A 14,917-nucleotide genomic window follows, 5' to 3' on the forward strand; every position below is an offset into this window, starting at 1 on the left:
TGCTAGCCATCTCCAGCCCCATGTTCGTCAGCTACTCCTTTATTCTTTCCACGGCGTCATTATATAATACTTGAAGCAGATCAGGTTTCTTGGCCACTGCTACTACGACAATATCATCTACATAGCCGACAATTACCGTGCCTCCGTGAAGGCCAATTTGTAGCACGCCGTCATACATCGCATTCAAAAGAGTTGGACCTAGAACAGATCCCTGAGGGACACCGCCCGTGATGTTGTGCTTTCTAGGTCCCTCATACGTATCAAAAAGGAGTACCTACTCTGTCGCTTAGAGCGATACTTGATATGAGTATCGTATCGGTAGTTTGCTTTCGATATCGTGTCCCTATTTACTATAAATGATCCAATGACACCTTTTTATAGTTAATCCACTTTTTCGAACTTCAATATATATATAAAAAAAAAAAAAATAATAATGATGCTACTTTGGGAGCTATCTGGGTTTCGTGAACTTAATTTTTTGTCTAATCCATAGATTGTTATATGTCATATTTGATATATATATATATTTATGCATATTCTAAGTGCCATGTAAATATGTGCTCTGTCTGTATATGCGTATATAGGATATGTATAGGAATGAATATGTTGTTTCTATTTATTATTATTATTATTTTTTATTTTTTTTTTTTGCTTTCTGGGTGTTGTACCCTCTTTGGTTAAGTGAATTCCCTTATTTGTTGTACGTTCATAACAATGTGAGATCATTTTTTGGTTTTTTGTTTTTCCTTTCGACTGCTATTCGTTGCTGACTTAATTCTACTATAAAAATGCTTTAAGCCGTTTCTAAGGCGAATCCAAGGCGAATTTGCCGTGCAGATGAATGTCAAGTCAAAAGAAAATTTTCATAGATTTCGATTAACTGACATTTTGCTGTACAAGACTTTGTATGGAAAATTATCAAGAAGAAGCAATCAGCTGATGGGATAACACCACCTGTAATGAATTCGCCTTGGGCGAATCCATACCAGGTGGTGGCAAAGCGAATTCAACCAATTCGCCGTGCAGAAGAATGTCAAGTCAAAAGAAAATTTTAATTGATTTAGATTAACTGACATATTAAAGTACAAGGCGCTGTATGGAAAATAATTAAGAAGAAGCAATCAACTGTTCTGATAACAACACCTGGTACTGAATTCGCCTTGGCCATTTCTATAAACCATTGGTTTCTCATTCATCAAATCCGAAATGTGATACGATTTCCTTACATTTATTTTAACCCATAATACTTGTCGAAGCATAGCTGCCACTTATTAATGGTTCACGAGAATTGACGGACGTATTGGATGGATCCAAATGTTGTGATTCGTTGGAGAGTGTGAATTCCGTTGATGTTTCGACAGAGTCATGTTGACTTTGTGTCTGTTCGTGACGGCGCGGTTTGGCGGTGATCATGGCATCTTTGCCACTTGGCGTAACACCATTGGTATGTGAGGCTGGATAGCTGGAGACGCGTTTAAGTGCCTAATATAGGGGATACAACAAATAGAGGGAAAATACGGTTTTAGTTAATATATTCAATGTTTAATTTTTAAAATAGAACTGGAAAAGTTATTATGATTAGCGCAAAAGTAATTAAATGTTTATGTTTAAGGCTTAGAGACAGCGTCAATTGGATATTAAAGTTTAAGTTGTCAATGAATTATCTGTTATGAAGTAAATTAAAATTGGCCTAATAGGATTAATGTCAAGTTAATTGAAACTAATAATAAAATGCTATAACAGGTTTGCCCGCTTTCATGCTAATCGATTGTCGGTCTTAGTGATATTTGCCCTCTCTATAGCGCCTTTTTTTTCGAAAAGTCGTTTTGTCGACTATATACAGACTGCTAAATGGAAAATATTGTGAATTCATACAAGTGGCGAATGTTTAAAAAAAAAAAAAACGGTCACAATAGTAAACAGCCTCGATCACCTGTTCAATCGCTTTTCAATTATTTATATCCAGGGCAACCAAAAATATGCTCAACCATGTATATTTTCATATGCAATATCACGAAATATATAATGTAGGAATGCTATTTGTAGAGCATATTTCAGCATATTTTCCAATAAAAGCATTTTTTGCATATTTTAAAAATAAATGCTTATTTACGGCATAAGTAATAAAAATCATTATTCAGCTTAAATTGAAATTATGAAGACTAGTAGGAAGAACAGAACAGGTTCTGTAAGGATTTTGGGCGTGAATTACGACAGGAACAAAATTTTGCTACTGGTAACAGACGCATACATGAAAAAAGCAGCCAAGGCGATTGAAATTGTTTACCCTAAGATTACGCACGTAACTTGTGTTGCTCTTGGGCTTCATCGAGTTTGTGAGGAAATACGAGATCAGCATCCTTTGGTTGATCGTTTTATTTCTAATGCTAAGAAAATGCTTCTAAAATATCATACTCGTTTAGGAATATTTGAAGAGTTAGCTCCAAATCTACCGCTTCCTCCACGTCCAATAATAACACGATGGGGGACGTGGCTGGATGCCGTCAGCTATTACCCCCAAAATTTCGATATCATAAGTCAAATCAATAATTCCCTTGATTGCCTAGATTCTCAGACAATTAAGGAAGCTCAGGATTTGTTGCGCCATAACAAACTAAGTAGCCAGATTGTATTTATCTACAGTAACTAAAATTTTTTGCCAGAATCAATTTTGACATTAGAAGCAAGTTCATCGACTATCCGCCCAAGTAGAAATTGTTGTGAAAACTGAAAAAAAATTTAGTGCTGTATATTTTTCACCTGTAAGCAATAAGCTTAATTTGGTTCTTAACAAGAACAAGGGGCTTGCCGTTTTAAAAGTATACCATCACTGAAATCTCTGCCTTCAAGTTCGCGCCTATTACCAGCGTAGATGTGGAAGGGTCCTTTTCTATGTTTAAGAATATATTCCGCGTTAACAGGCAATCAATTTCAAAACAGAATTTGATTGATGAAAAAATAAATAATATACTATTTTACGGGATGGAGGAGGAAACGATCGAGCACGTTCTGTGCTCGTGCCCTGCGCTTGCCAGGCTAAGAAGCAGGAAGTGGCTTAAGTCCTAGGAAGCTTCTAGTATTTGCCAAGAGGGCGGATTTATTTTATAACATAGGTCCTGGTTTTTCAGTTTGGTCGTTAAAATAAATTTCTGGTAACACTACGGACTTATTCAGTCTATGTGAGGTCCTCATGGACCGGCCAGTTCAACCTAACCTATACAAGGTGATGGAAAAGCGAATTCAAACAATTCGCCGTGCAGAAGTATGTCACGTCAAAAGAAATTTTGTTTTTCAGTAATCAAGAAAAAGCAAACACCTGGTGCTCAAATCAACTTGGCACAGATCCATGCAAGGCGAATCCATACCAGGTGGTGGAAAAGCGAATTCAACCAATTCGCCGTGCAGAAGAATGCCAAATCAAAAGAAAATTTTCATTGATTTCGATTAACTGACATATTCTTGTACAAGGCTTTGTATGGAAAATTATTAAGAAGAAGCAATCAGCTGTTGGGATAACACCACCTGGTACTGAATTCGCCTTGGATCCATGGAGGAAACAGGAACAGGTTCTATATTTAAAAAAAAAATCGAAATATATAGATTTTTTTATGTTTGTATGTATGTCACCGTGCTGCCACCTTGTATGGTTGCAAAATTGAAACATTTTACTGCGAAGAATTTTTGCACACCCACTTAAGGCATTACACTAAAAAATAAAAACGCGCAATTCTATGAAGTTTTAAGTAGTCTACCTGGGTCGACAGTCGTCAAGGGATTTATTTTCAGTGGAATTTAGTAGATGAGTTCCCTTGAATTCTACAGTAAAACGAATTCATTCTTATGTTGGTCCGATTTTTTTCAATATTCCGCAGTTTTTTAAACTAAGCCGAAACCGATTGGATAGTACGGGCCATAATTTTACGACGGTGGGTAATAAAAGGAAATATCAAAACTGCCATATTATTCCACAGAGGAGGATCAACCTTTTGATTTAAAGAACATCAAAAGTTTCCAAATGTTCGTATTTCGCACCCAGAGACTCTGCCTTTCTATTTATATAACACATCACGTTCGGCGAATACCCGCTTTGTAGAATTCAAAAGTACTCGTTGAGGCAAATCAAATATGGATAAATTAAAGCAAGACATTTAATTACAAGGTGGCCCAAAAAAGTATCATTAATCGTATCTAAATCCCAGAACTCTGCTTTCGAACGATTCCGAAACATTCCTTTTTAAAAACCATAGGGAGTCGTCACTTTTCATCTAAGGTTAGGTTGAAGCGCGTGTATGTGATTTGCAATACTTTCATGTGGAGGAATTTATGTCCACTGTGAATGGCCGCAGTGCGTCCCGTTTTTTATACTTAGTTCCTATTGAACCAGATGGGGAAACCTCTGTTATAAATCGTTACAACTGCTTTGTTTGTTTTTTAATTGTTCTATTTGACCTAGACGAAAGATATATGGTATAAGAACCTTTTCCTTCCTCCTTCCCTTCGGCACCGTCATGCGAGGAAACATTTTTATTCACCGTCATAATGAGAGTATGTTTGAACTGGTTTTTAGTATAAAAGAGCCATTAGCAATAAATGGGGACCATCTTCCAATATATGTAGATGTTTTTGTATCGCGATTATTCGATTCATATTCCTAAAAGCGTTAAACCAAATTCTGCTGGGAAAAGGGCAGGGATCAAGTATGATCAGCATAAGTGTTGCTCTATGACAACTGTCAAGAGAACTCTTCAGATCATTGTTGATATCCTACGTTCTTGGATCTATCAGGATAGAGAACAGCACCAACGTTAGACCTGCGTTTAAGAGAGTCGTCGTGCTGGAATACTAAAACCATAGGCCAATTTAGCATAATAACTATTATAGTTTTCTCCCTCGAACCATATATATCTACGGTTCTAAGTTAAACGCTGATGTTGGAGGAGAGATTTATTCATAGAACCGAGACCGCCAAGTCTCTTTAAGACTACCTGATTGTCGTGGTGTTTTCCAGACTAAAGTATCAGCTGATTTGGATAGGAAAACACACTATGTGCAAGGAAATCTTTATTTTTAGCAACAGCTAAGAAATCGTATACCTTGGCTTTACTCATTCAATTCTGAACTAACACTATACTAACTTTCGCCGATATCTTCAGGAGATGGCCCAACAGAACCGTGTGCACTTCAAATGAGTTCCGGTATAAAGAGACATTCGAACTTACGAAGTAGGGCGCATTTTGGGATTATTGTGGTGTATTTGCGGAAATGTTTTTAAGGCACAGGTTCAGAAGAATATCGCGACATTTTCAGAATAATTTTAGAATTGTTTTCGGGATTACTTCGGATATATTTCCGAATTTTTAATTTAAAATTTGTTTTCGGGATAATTTCGGGCGTATATCAGGGTTATTTCGGAATTGTTTCGGGATAATTTGAGGACTACTCCGTTACCATTTTGAAATAATTTTGGGAATGTTTTCGGTATTTTATCAAGGGCTAGTTTTGGAATTGTTTCGGTATAGTTTTAGGACAATTTCGTAACCGTTTCAAGATCAACTCAGGAATACCTTGGGAAGATTTCGAGATTGTTTTTGCTATCATGTAGCGACTGTTATGGCGTGATTTTGTTTTCGCGAGATCTTTGGGTTTGTTTTTAGGACTGTTCCGAGGCTATTCGAGGATTATTTCTGGAATGTAGTGGCCCGCTTTGAAATTCTTTTTAAAATCGTTATAACTAATTGTTGTTGCATTTTTTGAAGCTCAAAAATGTTAACCCCACAGCCATACCCTCCCGAAAGTTCCTAACTTTAAATACTCGAAATGATAACTGGAAAATAAAAAGAGCCAGATCGTCTTCCAATAGTCGGATACTTTTTGTCCCACCTTGTATTATTTTAAAATCATTTTTTGTATTTTTCTAGTCACTAAAACTCATAAATAATCTACAAAAACTCTATTAAAATTAAAGCCATGTTTTTTGTGCACATACGACTTTATGTGCTGGATTCGTTCGGGTGGTCGTTTATTCGTTTATACATTAACAGTTGTTCCTCCAATACTATCTAGTAGAAATATACAAAACCTTATCGTTCAATGCTGCCTCCGACGCACCGTTATTATTGGCAGTAGATATGGACTCGTTAACGGGACAAATATTTTTACTCGATGAAAACTTTTTGCGTTTCTTTTTTAAAGCGGCTATGGCAGTTAGACCTGGAGATGAGATAGATAACATCAACAAATAACAACAACAACAAATATAAAAACTTTGTAAGAAAACTTGCAATTATAAATTGGATTAGTTAATTACATATAAATTTTATGCTTAGTGATGTGCGGCTCCGAGTTTTGAAGAACCGGTTGTGCCTTGTTAACAATTTTAAAGTTAACATGGGAATTGTAGCAGTTTCGCGAATTGGGAGCACATAGGGAGATCATGACATATCTCTTACAATTCAATGGAGGTCTAGTCCTCTTCCAAACTGGAGTCTCGATAGCAATAATTTATAGGCTGGAGCGTATTCTTCCATTCGCATTATACTCAGCTAGCAGTGAGCTCTGCCCTTCTGCCGGCTGGGTATTTTCTGTGCGCCAGCCCCACTTCCGATATGATGAGGCTTCCTCAACGGGCTAGAGGGCTTCGAATATAGGTATTGCCTGTCGCAAGAGTCGACTAAAATACCAAATTGATTCAAAGGTTTGCCAGCGCAAATAGCTTCTCCAACCGAATTGTCAACCTCACCTACCCCTGGCGAACCCTGTTTCTTTAACAGCCAAGGCTCTGGCGACTCCAAGTTTTGGATGAGGGTAAAGTGTAATATTTAGCGTTATTGACTATCAGCTAGTTTGCTTCAGCCCTTGCTAGGAATGCATGGGATCTTTGAGTCGGGAGTGTATATTAGGGCTTTACTTTTCCTCCTGCATTGAAGAAAATGAGAAGGCTGAGTAGTCTCTGTGCAACTGCTTCGCTTTCGCTATGATTAGGTATTAGGCTTTGAGTCAGCAGAGTTGTTACTGCTGAACTGCTCTTGCTTTAATAAGAAGGATGAAACGACAGACGTGCATGTACTCCACCTTCTCGGAAAATTGGTATAAGGCTTTGAGCCAAAAGTGTAGGTGATGGGCTCTTCACGCCTTGATGAGGATGATATGTCGGCACATTTTTAATACGTCTGCTTTGCTTTCGACAATACAGGTATGAGGTTTCGAATCAACAATGTAATTGATGGCTTCACTACTCTTCCTGCCTTGAGAAAGATGAGCCTTCCTGATTTGCCGCAATTTCTGCTTTGAGAAGGAAAATTTTAAGTGCGTCTGTGCATCGGACTTCCTGCCTTGAGGAGAATAAGACTGTGTATAATTTTTTGTGCATCTGTTTCGCCTTTTCTAGAAACAGGTATGAAGCTTTGGTTCAGCAATTTTAAATGCGCCGAGGAGGGTGACACCGCTTGACCTTTTTGGCAAGATCAGGTATGACGCCTAGATTAAGAAGTGTTGGAGATAGCTTCACTGTGCCCCCTGCCTTGAGAGTGATGAGATTGCCCAACACATTCAGTGAGCCCGTCCCGCTTTCGTTAGGAACGAGGAACGAGTATAAGGATCGTTCACAAGATTAAGTATAGGGCCTAGGGTCAGTGCTTTCTAACATCCTTGCTTGATACCGCGATAGGACTCTTTACACCCGTTTTCAAATTATGGCATGACCCGGAAAGATTCATTAAAGCACCCGCCATTCCGTCTTCGCTTACTCAGTTCCGTCCACAACTAATACCTGTACTTACCAGTTGTTGTATGAAAGAAATGTGAAGCACCGCTACCACCATTACAGCTACTGATACTATTACCGCTTCCACTATTCAAGCTACTGCTGTGCTCCTTCAAAAATGTGCCTGCTGCGTGTGTGCTATGACGTGTGGGAGTGTGTGCATTGTTTATATGATAGTTTCCCGCTGTTGTCGCATCGCCAATTCCAATATAATGCTGTGCAGAATTTTGTGCATATGTGACACGCACTTGACCGTGTACGGGCGACGAGTTGGCCGAGGAATTGCATACGGAATCTTCGGATTTGGAACGACCCAACATTTTGGAAACATTTCCCACCTTTGCGGCTTCGATGAGAGTGCCTATGAGTAAGAAGAGAGAAAAATTTGAGAAAACGGAACCTATTCTAATCAGATAGTAGGATTTTAAGAGTTACACAATGCAAGAAGTATGAAACGCATTCCTTTAGGACAACGTGCAAAGCAAACCTTAAACCCTCAACTCAATGTGACCATCCTATTAATTATCCTGAAGAAGACTTAGGGGTGGTAAAATTGTGGGACATTGTCAATGAAGTACCCAAATCAGATAACTGAATCCAAGTAGTCCTTTGCGATTTCGTCTAGCTTTCGCTATCTTCAACGTCCTTAGAAACGGGAACCCTTACGAGCGTAATATTTAAGAAGCTCCCTGCGGTACACCGCTTCTACTGGTAGCTATTTGGCTGCCTTGGGGCTATATAATATGGGAAAATAGCGCCATTAGTGCTGCTTGACTGACGAAGTTGCAGCAGTAAGCAAGCTCAGTATAACGATTTGACCGCACTGGCTCGTGTTCTATTCTTTTACAATGAGTAGGCTTTAATGAAGGTATCGCATACTCTTTTTTCGGATTTGATTTTCCAGTAAAGCCACTATCTATATCGACGGCATGACACAGAACCCTCTGGAAGAGGAAAACTATGAAGAAGTGGAAAGAGGACACCTACGATGCAACTATCTTAAAGAATCTCAAGTGCCTTCAGCTTTAGGACTGTACGGCTCATTGATACTCGCTCTGTACATCTTTTCTAACTTATAGTTATTGGGTCACCAAGCTTCTGAAGCATCATTGGAGTATGATCGTGGGTTCCGCAGATTTGTTGATGGAACTGTTGCTATTTTAATGTATTGTGACGAATATTAGCATCACTAACCTGATACTAGTATAACTAAGCTGATACCAAGCAGCCATTCGCATGTACGTAAGCAAATCAAACATCATTTACAAACATACGTACATACAAGGCAACGAAGAGATACTCGCAAACACATGTAATCATCAGCCGAAGTAGTACTCACGCATATACCCGCATATGGATAAGAGAAACATAAACAAATAGGTGTACATGTATATAGCTAATAACCAAGCAAGGGTTAAAATTGTTCTGGAATACAATTTCGCGAAATGACTAGACCTTAGGAGAAATGGATGGATGAGAAAACTGAGAGTATAAAAGCAGCGCAAGCCGAGGAATCAGTAATCAGTTTTGATTTAAGCACGCTATTGGTTGTGAAGTATAAGTGTTATTGGAAAGTACTTTCAAAGTAGTCTAATGAAAACCATTTTGCATTATTGAATATTGGAGTTATTTATTCAACAGTTTAGCGATTCGTTAGCAGATGGATTGGAATAAGCGAAATTTCTAATCTCTACTACAGAGAAGAATAGCTACAGTGTACGGAATAGACTTGGAACTCGCTCTAAGTATTTAACACTTCCTAAGGGATTTGAGAGGCTATCATCAGCTTAAAAGAAGATTAAATTACTGGAAAACTTTGGGGAAATTACTTCTAACTCAGATTAACATAATTTGTGATACAAGTTTCAACTACCATGAATGGGCTCAGAGGCTTCGATCACACTCCAAGGGTAAAACATTTACGCGGGTAGATAGATCTGATAAACTTACCCCAACGCTTTTTATGGCCTGCAATACGTTTATTATGTGGCTTTAATGCTGATTTATTGTATTTTGTTGTTGTTTGTATGGTAGTTGTAGTTGTTGTAGTATTTCCATTCGTGGGTGACTCCTTGCCACTGCTATGACCATTCTGATGATTCTTGTGCATAAAATTTGAATTGAACAAATTCGATAGAGTAGAACTCAGTATTTCATGTTGTGAATCAAAATTGTCCAACGAAGTGGAGAATTCAGCTACCGGTGCTAACGAGCCCGTCGAACCGGGCGGTGCGATATTGAAACCCTTCATGAGACGTCGCTCCTTTTGACGATTCTTTTTACCGCCACCACCTAGCGGAGAATTGGATTATAGGCCTGAGAATTGGAACATATGCTTAAACAGGAACGGACGACCACTTACCACCTTGTCCGGCTGAAACATTCGTATCCATGCCGCTATTCTTTAAAATCTCCACAAGCTCACAACGGAATGCCGATATATCCTGTTTGATTTCGTTCACATCATCTTCGGTGACACCTTGAGATTCGGCTTTTCGTTGTTCTACGGTTACATAGCGACGTACGAGATTGCGCATAATTTGCTTTAAGTTTTTGAGGAAAGAGAGAAAGGTTAATGCGAATCTTTGAAGTTCGTTTAGCTTATCATACCTGATATTTGAAATCACGATCACTGGCTTGCTGTGCTTTGCGCTTTTGGTTTTTAAAGAAAGTAAGTAAAATAAATATCGTTAGCTTAATGTGAAAATGTGCTAAGTCACTTTTTTTTGAAAAATTGTATTTTAATGCAGTTTTAAAACTGAATTCAAAATACAACGATCACAAAAAAAAAAAAAATATTTTAATTTTAATTTTTACGTGCTGTGGGCAACGATGTGTAAATGTGCTAAGTCGTCAGCTGTTTGCCGGATATAGATCTGGTACGTTCCGGTAACAAAGCACTATTAAGGTACTAGCCCGACCATCTCGGGAACGATTTGTATGACCACATTAAACCTTCTAGGCCATGCCGCCCTCCCCACCCCCTAGTTCCATGAGGAACTTGGGGTCGCCAGAGCCTCGGCTGTCAATGAAACATGATTCGCCACGGGTAGGTGAGGTTGACAATTGGGTTGGAGAAGCTATATATTGTACTGGCAATCCCTTGAGTGGGTTGCGAACACAACCCCTTGAAATTGGATTCACCCAATTGAGACATGCCTTTGTTGTTTGATAAATGCTTTGCGCTGACTTTTATTTACTTAAATTTTTACATGTCGATAACTACATGCTTTCTTACAGACTAGTTAAAAATAGAAAACAATTCAAGCTTAAACTTATATAAGCTGTTATAAAAATTATAAACACTACTGAATCTATTTGCTATGTAGATGTATAGTCCTAGTTATAGGTTCATTCATAGCATAATGTGTTTTATGAGTTATTTCGATAAATAACACAGGCCGACAAAATTCAACCATTATTCAGACCCAGAAAGCAGACTATATATTTCCGAAGGTTGCTGATGTGCTGAATCCAAATCTGGCCTTGCTCTATCAGCTCTGGTTTTTGAGATATCCTAACCGAAAAGTGCAAAAAACACCATTTTTGCCCATATTTGAGGTTATGTAGCCTTGCAGATGTTTTCTTTCACCAAAATTAAAGGATGACATCTTTGAATACAAGCCTTATTCTTTCAAATGGCGTTGAGTGTGCTCAAATATCGTTTTCTATCGCTGAGATATCGCATTTTGAAATTTTCATGTTTCTAAATTTCCCTACACCAGAAAATCATCTCAATCGAACATAGACATGATATAGTCGATTACTAATTTTCTTGAATTGAGTCTTATTGTTCTTAAAATTTTCTCTCACACCATAAGTTTGCTAACTCACCACACCCCTACACTATCTAACCCTCGGGTATCAACTCACACACAGTCCTAACCCCTAGAAACCACCCCTATCATACCGCACGCAGGCTAAGCCACCTAACCCTGGGACAGCGTTTACTCGCATATTTTTCCCAAAATAAGTCTTATTTATCTAGATATGTCACACCACAAGTGGGCCAACCAACTAAACTGTTAAACCATCAACTTCCGTATACCCCTAGAAACCACTCCTACCACACCACAAAATTTCAAAATACGATATCTCAGCGAAAAAAATGATATTTGAGCAAACTCAACACCATTTGAAAGAATAAGACTTGTATGCAAAGATTCCATCCTTTAATTTTGGTGAAAGAAAACATCTGCAAGGCTATAATATAACCTCAAATATGGGCAAAAACGGTGTTTTTTGCACTTATAGGTTAGGATATCTCGAAAACCAGAGCTGATGGAACAATTTTGAGGCCAGATTTCGATTCATCGCATCAAAATCCTTCGAAAATATATAGTCCGGTTCCTGGGTCTGAGATGCTGTCAGCCTGTGTAATCTATTGTGCCAAAGATCACGCAGTGGAATATATGGAATGAACAAATTAGATAAATAAATTATTGTCTGCGCACCATCCGCCAAAAGAGTCCAGATCAGATCCGGTAGAAATAGTTTGACAAATAAATAGTATTTTTTGTCAAATATATAGTTTTAGTGTTATATTTCAATCATTAAAGGGGAGGAGTGATGGGAAATCATATTGAGTAAAAAGTGCTAAGGCAGGAGAAACATTTTTTTTGAGTGCGGAAATTATGCTAAGTCATAAAATAGCTGCTGGGTTGGCATACATGATTTTTATTTATCTTTTTCAAAGCTTCTACACTCAAAAGGATTGCAATTAAGGTATCATCATTCACAGTTTTGAAAAAAGATGGGTATTTCAAAAGTTATTCAGTTTTTTTCGTCACCTGTAAAATTCGTAAAAGTTGACTTAGCACATTTTCACATTAAGCTAACGATATGTAAGTATTCCGTTAAGCACTGCTTCACTATCTATTTAATAGACTCTGAGCTTACCCGTATTGTCTTCAAATGCTCTCGTCTTGCTGCCGACGATCCACTACAGAATACTCTGCGTGCCCATTTAAACACATACCATATGGATTTTGGTGTTGGTATGATATTGAAGGGAGGTGGGCAAGTACCACCTTCCTCGAAGTAACTTATCCAGAGTTTAGAGCGAGCAAATTTCCATTCAACGTCAGCACGTTCCTAAATTTAAAAAGGAAGAACGTGTAGGAATACAATATAACATTGTAGGAATACATACTTATGGCAATACGTTATGGCGTAAGGTACACTAAGTTATACATATGTGAACATAGCCTAAGTACTGATTACACCTTATGCTTATGTTTATGAAATAGCGAGTAAGATTCGTTTATAAAGAACTAGAGAATAAGAAAATACGATGTACACGCCATTTTGGATAAATAAAAGAGATTGATTCGATTTTGGACACCGACGTGACTGCAAGTGTTTTCTTTATTCCCCGCGGATTCATATAATATTGCAAACGTTTTGTTCAATCAATTGAAAGTTTTAAGCGAGGACGTGACTTCTAACTGGACAGCTTTCTTTTTCAATCAATGACGTTTCGATCTTGAAAAATGCATTCCAACGATGTATTGACCTTACCTGGCAAGAGGTGGTGTTAGTACAGCTCTTGCTTACCTGATCCGGGGCCCAGGAGCGGACCGCAAGTGGCCATCGGGGTTCTAAAGTCAATATTGACATCTACCAGCGGTGGATCGCTATGCCCTGGCAACCAGGTAACCGTCATCGTAAAGAAGCTCGATGCTACCGCGCGAAAGTTAGACACTCGCTGACGCGCTCTCTAAGTTGATGCTAGACCCCCTAAGACATGACGTCTTAGAAAACATCCTGTCCACCCATATCTTTGATAGTGGTGATCTCCAGTTGGAAGACGCCTCCTCCAAATGAGTTCCCCATGCCAGTCCTAGATCGAGGGTATACGAGTTGGGAAATTAACAGTTGGGACAGACGCAAGCGCACAATATGCCCATTCAAATATCTCCAAATCTTTTATCATGCAGGTATCCGAGGAGTACTAGCTGAAGTGGCCTATCTCCTGGAAACTGCTATGTATGTTACTTTTCATTGTTGTGTGTAGATCATGTATATCGATCACTTCCGCAGCATCCAGCAGTGCCCTGCCTTTGCAAGCATATCTCCTTTCTCGTTGCTCTCACTGTTTTAGGAACCCAAACAACAGTTATGTTTGCGAAGTAAGCTGAGGCTTGAAGCAACCTCTTGCAGCTGCTGACGCCCTTAAAGTGGGGAGTTAAGCGCCACAAGCACTGCTTGGCTATCTAAGTAAATGCATACCTTGCGCCCTGTCACCGAGTTTACCGTCAGGAGGGTGCAGACCCTCTCTTTAGCCAGAACTTCCGCTCGGATGCTACCAGCCGAGTTGGTAAGATGTACTGACAGCAACTGTGGCAATACTGCCTCGATTTCTAAGAGTCGGACTCACGAAGTCTTACTAAAAGTTTCAGTTTCACGTTAGTAAAAGTCCAGAGGTAGCTCGTTCACGAGCATATTTGGTACGTCTGTTGGACATGCATGACCTTAGTGCACCTGTTACCTCTTCGATGGCTGCACGCTGTACTCTATTCCTCTTTTCAATATTGCATTGTTTGTTCTTGGCCGGTCACCATACTATAGCCTCTTATGCTTGAATGGGGCTGCCACACTTAGCCCCATAACTAGGTTGGGCTTTAGTCCCAGGTTCTGATGATGACTCTTTTACATAACTAGAAGGCTATGTAAACCTTTTCGACCCTACGTGCGATGTTAGGTTTTAATCCAAGCTTGCTGTCTAACTTCACGCCTAGCTACTTGACCCAAATTGACTTGCCTTATTTGAAAAAAGAAAAAATACTCTGTCTGCTCGCCTTCTCTCTCATTCTCTTCATCTACTCTCAATCTCTTTAATGTTCTTCTGCCGTCCCTCTCCCTCTTCCTCTCTCCTCCCCTCTCCTTCTTAATATCCCTCTCACTTTCCTATTCCTTCTACCTATATCTCCCTTTCCTTCAATTTTTTTCTCCTTTTCCATCTCCCTCTCGCTTTCCTGTTCCCTTTCCCGTCGCTTTTACATTCCCTCTACCTCTTTCTCTCTCTCCCTCTACGACTCTCCCCCACTCTTCCTCCATTTCTCCCACTTCTTTTCCTCTTCCCTCCTCCTCTACTTCCTTCTTTCAACTGTTGAGTTTTAGATTATGATACAGATCTATCAGGGTACATCTGAC

At 39.0% G+C, this 14,917-nt stretch overlaps 1 protein-coding gene across 1 annotated transcript in view; it reads right to left on the reverse strand.

Moving 5' to 3' along the window:
* Nucleotides 1–1,132: 1,132 nt before the first annotated feature.
* Nucleotides 1,133–14,917, reverse strand: part of Trpgamma (Transient receptor potential cation channel gamma) — a 362,261-nt gene continuing 348,476 nt past the window's right edge. The window contains exons 17-23 of the mRNA XM_067767341.1: nucleotides 12,662–12,856; nucleotides 10,373–10,414; nucleotides 10,125–10,305; nucleotides 9,713–10,054; nucleotides 7,779–8,123; nucleotides 6,080–6,210; nucleotides 1,133–1,482 (exon numbers count right to left, since the gene is read on the reverse strand). Of these exons, the coding sequence (XP_067623442.1) occupies nucleotides 1,234–1,482; nucleotides 6,080–6,210; nucleotides 7,779–8,123; nucleotides 9,713–10,054; nucleotides 10,125–10,305; nucleotides 10,373–10,414; nucleotides 12,662–12,856 (1,485 nt within the window). The 3' untranslated portion in view covers nucleotides 1,133–1,233. The remainder of the gene's footprint in view (nucleotides 1,483–6,079; nucleotides 6,211–7,778; nucleotides 8,124–9,712; nucleotides 10,055–10,124; nucleotides 10,306–10,372; nucleotides 10,415–12,661; nucleotides 12,857–14,917) is intronic.

The sequence above is a fragment of the Eurosta solidaginis genome, chromosome 2 (genome assembly GCF_040869045.1).
Source record: "Eurosta solidaginis isolate ZX-2024a chromosome 2, ASM4086904v1, whole genome shotgun sequence".
NCBI lineage: Eukaryota > Metazoa > Arthropoda > Insecta > Diptera > Tephritidae > Eurosta > Eurosta solidaginis.